Source organism: Lygodium microphyllum, chromosome 11 (genome assembly GCF_053477565.2).
Source record: "Lygodium microphyllum isolate KBCC chromosome 11, Lygodium_microphyllum_v1.1.10, whole genome shotgun sequence".
Lineage (NCBI taxonomy): Eukaryota > Viridiplantae > Streptophyta > Polypodiopsida > Schizaeales > Lygodiaceae > Lygodium > Lygodium microphyllum.
Genome location: NC_141145.1, coordinates 67,600,449 through 67,607,230, shown reverse-complemented (window position 1 = coordinate 67,607,230; position 6,782 = coordinate 67,600,449). Strand labels below are relative to the sequence as shown.

Below are 6,782 nucleotides of genomic sequence, written 5' to 3'. Positions count from 1 at the left end.
GGATTTTCTCGCATGTGAGAAACACATAGCAATTCTAATATGCCATGACCCATTAGGAATACATACCCATGGAAAGTTCACATTATTTTTCTCAAAGTTAACAAAAGGCAATGTGCATAATCTTGCTATTTTGTCGATTTGTCATGATGATAAAAGAGCTACTAAGAATATAATATGCCAATGAAAAGTTTAGATTATTCTTCAAAATTAATAAACTTTTATGTGCATAATCATCTAGTCTTACAAATGAGTAATCATTTGGTTTTACAAATGTACTTGTCCACATGGTTGTGGTTAGTCAAGGTTTGACTATTTATCATCCTCTTTGAGAATTAAAAGAATGGAGTGGGTTATAACACTTTTACAAACAAAGAAATAATATTCCCATCAAGGTTCACTTGGAGATGTCCTCAATGATGCAAACCTAAATTAGTGGCATGAGAAACGACGAAAAGTCTCTCATTACTAGCAAAGCAAGCATATCTCCATCTGAAAGTGGAGGCAGTGGATCTAAATCTACCTTGATGGCATAGGAAGGTTGTTACAGTGATCATTTGAGGGCTAAAGCCAGTCTGAGATCATAACATAAATTTTGGAGAAGCAGAAATATTTCATTAATTTGGTTCATAAGGAGTGGTTTTTAATAAACGCGAGTGATGATGAGTGGGTTCACACATTGACAAGCTATCTCCTATATTTTGATGTACTCTAGGAACTCCTCGTGTGAATGATTAATCACGACGTTACAATACCCTTTGGTGCAGAATTGTCACCTTGTTATACGTACACAAAAGGAGCCCATTTAATTTATATGTCCAATATATAAATCCATACATTTAGGCACAATTGATGTAGGATTCTTCTATTGTGCACTCTATGGGGCTACTATGCATTCCTCTGAGGGGCTACTCGTGTCTTTGCAGAATCCATCAAAAACTTCAATAGGTTGCTTTCATCCATAGAGAGGAGACTTGTGTCCCACTTTGGAGGAGCATGGTCGTCATCAATTGTGACCCAATACGCACTTTTCTTGGTGAAGGACTTGTTAGAGATGAAGAAAAGAGGGATTCTGTTAGCATGGTCAGCAAGTCCCACTTGTTTGAGGCTGCTCAGGAAGCTATTCTCCACATCCTTGCGGAGCCTCATGCTTGCTTCAATGGCGTGCATCTCAGTCGTGGCATTGGTGAGTACATTGCTGACAGCAATATCGCATTTGGTGCGCACAAATGCACAAGGTCTCCCATATTGAAGGGCCGCCTTCACGATCTCGAGGTCCACTTCCAGGAAGCGATCACTGGTGAGGATGAGGATGGCATCAAAAGCATAAAGCTTCTTGTCGGAGAAGTAAGTGGCTGCGGGATGAGATTTTGTGCCAACGCCAGGAAAATCCCAGAATACCATGTGAGGCGCCTTTGGGTGGGGGTAGCTCTTCACTACTTGTGTGCATTCTGTCTGTCCGACGGGTGCCGCACCTACCAAAGCAGAATAATAATTACCGCCTTGCAAGCTTTATTACAGGTGGTAGGAGATCGGCTGCTTAGCGGCAATTAATTTGGCGGACTAGCTAGTATATATGAGATATCGACAGCCAGGATGCATGGTAGAGCTAGGAATACAGGAGCTGCTCATGCATGGAATATGGATGGTCGATCCTGAGCGTCTTATATACTATATATACCTGGACGGTTGTCGGGGACGGATCGGATTCCATTGATGAAGGAAGATTTGCCCACGCCGCTTTGCCCAGTCACCGCAAAGTTGTAGTGATTGGCGCAATCAACTCCAAGCTCTTTTCTAGCCCGCTCTATATTGAGCTCCACTGGAGCTGGGGCCATGGGAGCTGGCCTAGAAGAACGAGGTAAACTGCAAAGCGATCAGCAAGCATCAGCTTGTAAAATAGAAACTCATCCACGTACAGCTAATTCAGCTTCAACTTCAGCTTGTAAAATAAACTCACTGAATGATCGCTGCTGGCCGCAGCAAAAGGTCGGCGAGGAGGGTCCTGAAAGGTCGTCTCAAGTAGCTCGCCTCCTACGACTGGTAAGGCGACTCTCTCCGTCCAGCTCTATCGTAACCCACCATGTGCGACAAGAGGAGAGAGTACACAAATTACAAACTAATTCGATTAATTTCTATGGAGGTGGAGAGAGAGAGAGAGAGAGAGAGAGAGGCAATGAAGTAGGAAATGTTCTTCCCGTCACCTTTTGTAGCTCTTCACTTTTTTCCTTAATTCCGTCTCATTCTCGGTCATGATAATACGCATCATCCACCAAAGGCATCACTATCCCCATCTACCTTGAATTGACTGACCTCACTCACAAGCACTTTCTCCATTTTCCTTTCCACTCCTAAGGAGATGGACTTCAAGAGAAACCTATGGAAAAAATCTAATGAGTCTTTTTGAGTGAGTGAGTCATGTACATGAGAGTACTTTGTGTGTGTGTATAGATACACATGTCCTTATTTTGCACACTAAAGTCTAGCCATCATGCAAAATTATCACTTCATCATTAATTATATGTCAACCCATCAAACAATATCTTCTCTACAGGGCACTATTCATGAATACCCCATCAGAATGTACCCTGGTGAGATCAATGCGGTGTTTACTCTCTCCTCACTCAAGTATGCCACAAGGGTTGAATTTTCCATCTTTGCTTTTAGGCTGGTTATACACCAAATGGTAGCAAGTATTAACCAATCAAATTACTTCTTTAGGGACAGTTTCGTTAGGGGACATTTGGACTCAAGTTTGGGCCTTGTAAAAAATTCCACCTCAACATGGAGAGAGGTAACTAAAACATTAAAAAAAGGCTAATTTTTCAAAAAAATTAATATTTTTTAAATTTTAAAAAAAATACACAAATTCACCCATAGCCATTAAGTTGTCAATTAGCCTTAAATTAAGAGTTTAGAGGTCAGTTCTTGGAATTAAATGCCCAATGCTCAAAACTTGAAGGCTCGTATATGAATCGATTGGAATTAATGACGTAGTCTCTTTTTATCAAAAGATGAGCCAAAAGACTACGTGAAGCCTTGAGCTGTGCCCACAACATTATATTTGGAAGCTTTCCATGTATTCTCTCTCATTTTTTTGAAAGAAACTTCACAAACATTGCAAACAAGGATAGATGAAGCTAAATCAATATCACAAACATAGATGGTAGGGGTGGAATCAACAGGGATGGCTAGGGTAGAATTAACACCATGAATGGAGATGGTTGGGGTGGAATCAACATCACAAAAGGTGATGACGATGTCTAGATCATCATCAAAGAGATACAAGAGAGAGCCATATTACCTCTATGTCGAGCTTGATCACAAGTATGAGCCATTAAGTAGGAAAAACAAACCACGTCTCATGTCTTCTACATCCACAGAACTTTGTAGGTTGCAAGGAAAAAGGAATATAGATCTATGGACTGATGGGAAACTATATCCAAAAGATCCTTTGCATAACTTCAGGCCTCTCTTTAGGGATATTACACTACAACAAAAAGGCTCCATAGACGCGCTTGTAGACGCAATATTTGAATTGTGAAAAAAAGTGTCGGGCGCGTTTATTAACGCGTCTACAAAATCGCGTCTAAAAGCACGTTTATGATCAGAGTTACACGCACACTTAGATGTGCCTATAGATGCTTGTATAAACACGCTACGTAAATATATAATCATATTTATAAAAAAGTGGATATATTCATATTGTGCGTTTATACACGGTGTATCTACGCGTCTAAAACCGCGTTTACTCTGAAAGTTTTTGACGAGAATAGACGTGCATTTATCCTGCAATTTAGACGCGTTGACAGACGCGCAAAACAGAGGTATGGAAAAAAAACCAGAGAGCATGTGGCTTTGCAAGCCACATGCAAGCCACATGCTCTCTAGTTTTTTTCCCCCCATCAACATCAAATTGTAGACTTAGGAAAAATAGAGAAATATTATTTCGAAGATTGGATACTAAAAACAAAACAATGTATGTAGCACACGAAATTTCATATATATAGATGAAACGTTTTTACATTATGAGTTCTAGTGCTTGTGACATCATGGTCGCAAGCACTAGCTGAAAGTAATACATATCAAAAATGAAAATTACAAGCCAAGGGGAGGCATGCATGCATGGGGCTCCTCTATATCTCCTTAGAAGAGGCATCATCATCGCTACCACCACCGCTACCTGTGCCGCTGCCGTTGCCGCCACCGCTACTGCTAGTCCCCCCTTCGCTATCCTCAACTGCATCAGGGTTCGCATACACAAAGGATTAAAGTATATAAATACCATTACAAACAATAAATTAGAGTTATCTATACTTTTCATATAAAAAATAAAACATACCTCTTTTGGTGGTGGAATCCTCATGGCGCGATTATATTGCTCCTCCGTGATGAGTCCCTCCTCGTAGAAATACTGCCAAGTGGACGCCTGGTTATGACCTCGATGGTAGCCTACCTCTCTAGGAGTAGGCATCCTACCAACGATATGGAACTACAAAACAATTTGAACATACAACATATTAAAGCACACTACATAATGAAGTGAAAAAAATTACAAAATTTAATTTAAAAAAGAAATCAAATAATACTTACAAACTCAGCCTCCCATGACTCCCTGCCACCCGATCCATAATGCGATGATCCCATGGTTGCCATTTGGATACGTCGCGCCTCTGCATACTGGCGACTTGTCATTTTCTCCATTGCTCTCTTCTTGGCCTCTTTCCACTCCTTGCGGTGGCAATTGGGTGGTTGGCCATATCCAGGGCGCCCCTGCTCTTGTCTCCGCAATGACTCCTTGGCGCGCGTCATAAGGTGAGACCTCTTGTTGTGAAGTGCGTCTCTCACCTTTGACCGTCCCCAATCATCTGAGAATCATGAATTCTTGGGATTAGGGTACCTTTTATGTACTGCTCACAGCACCTCTTGCCACAAACCATTTTTTTGGTGCTTGAAGGGAATCATGCAATCTTTGTATGTGGCATGCACGACACTCCTCAAGTAGGCTATTACTTCCCTCCCCTCGAAGTCATGCAAGATACCACTAACATCAGTGATAGAGTAATACATTTGTGGAGGCTCACCTCTCTCATTTTCCGGTGAGGGTGATCGAGAGCCACCACCCAGGCAACCCCCACAAAGCCCTCGACCTCCTCGTCCTCCAGCACCACTCTCCCTCCTCCCTCGACGTGCACTACCCTCTACCTCACTCGATACACGTGCCTCTGCAGATGTACGTGCTTCGGCCGATCCATGTACCTCAGCTGATCCATGTGTAGGCAAAGATGTGATAGGTGTCCCAGACATCACACTGAAAACCTCATCTGCAGTGGGAGGGCGACCAAGATAATTGGTCATCTCCCCCATGAATTGCTCCTTGTTGAATGGGGTGCTGGAGGATCCAGGATTCCACATGTACACAAGAAAAATCATATTACCCTGTGTAGATAAAACATATTACATACAACATCTATACCTGCGTCTCTGTGCGCGTCTATACCTGCATCTCTGTGGACGTCTATCAACGCGTGTATCCTCGCGTGTACACTGCAAAGCACATGCGCCCGCATACGCGCTTAAAGACTCGCCCCCAGAGAAATTTTTTTTGCATCTATATCTGCGTCTACACTGAGATGTAGACGCGCTATCAGACGCGCTTGGTCGGCTGATTTTAGCAGACGACCGCCATTATTGATTTACAAAATGAAATACATAATGGAATCACAAATCCTAAATACACAGATAGAGCAGAGAGAGGAAGATAGAAAGAGAGAGAGAGAGAGAGAGAGAGAGAGAGAGAGAGAGAGAGAGAGAGAGAGAGAGAGAGAGAGAGAGAGAGAGTCACCTTGGGTGTTTGGTGTGGTGGGTGGTGGCGCTTCTTCATTCTCCTTCTTCCTCCCCTTGGTAAGTTACCCTCCCTTGATGCTTGCTTCCTTGCTTGCTGCTTCTTCTTGTTCTCCTCTCTCTTGTTCTCTCTTTCTTCCTCTCCTTGGCTTTTCTTTTTCCCTTCTTGTGTGTTTGAAATGAAAGAAGAGGTGAGGCATGAAGAGACTAGGTAAGGCATGAAGAGACTGCATGTCGGCCAAACTCAAGCTTCAGAACCGCAAAAAATGTAGAAAAGAAAAGGCAGTGTTTGAAAAGAAATGATTTAAGTATGATTTGAATTTTGACGTGTGCGTCTATTTTTGCATGTATAAGCGTGTCTATTTGCGCGGAATATAGATGCAAAAGTCGCGTCTATTTACACGCACGTTTACACGCGCTTATAGACGCTGTGATAGATGCACCCGACTTTGCGTGTCTAACATGCGCATCTATGCCTCGTTTCTGTTGTAGTGTTACATCCTTAGTAAGCTTCATTGGAAATGGTTGTAATTTCCTTTTTAGGATACACTCAACATTTGATGCCATTAGCAATGTACACAAGCTACAAAGAGATTTGTTGGAGAAAGAGAATGCCTCTTTGAGGCAAACATTAGAGCAATGTAAGCACCAGTTACGGCAAGACAAGGAGACTATTTTCGAGGAGAAACAAAGAGATCAATCAAGGCTTAAAGAAACAATATTGGGGGTTCACATCAATTGATCAATAGGAGATTGAGATTTTCCTGAGAGGGAGTAAACTTAGCTCAAGTAATATGCAAGCTTTATTGGACGAGGCATGTATATCTAGCAGGGGATACACAACTATTAACAAATCTCTTTACAGGAAGCTGAAGGAGTCTAACCTGCAAGGATCGATATTGCCGAACCCAACATCACTCAAAAGAATGTGAAAATAAGTA

The 6,782-nt window shown here is 42.1% G+C and overlaps 1 protein-coding gene across 1 annotated transcript; it reads right to left on the bottom strand.

Moving 5' to 3' along the window:
• Positions 1-379: 379 nt before the first annotated feature.
• On the bottom strand, positions 380-2,225 carry LOC148028911 (uncharacterized). The gene is made up of 3 exons (XM_087687676.1): positions 1,958-2,225; positions 1,679-1,863; positions 380-1,472 (listed from the first exon to the last, which is right to left on the bottom strand). Exons 2-3 carry the CDS (start codon positions 1,833-1,835, stop codon positions 886-888), a joined length of 744 nt encoding a protein of 247 aa, XP_087543802.1. The 5' UTR covers positions 1,836-1,863; positions 1,958-2,225; the 3' UTR covers positions 380-885.
• Between the last annotated feature and the right edge of the window lie 4,557 nt (positions 2,226-6,782).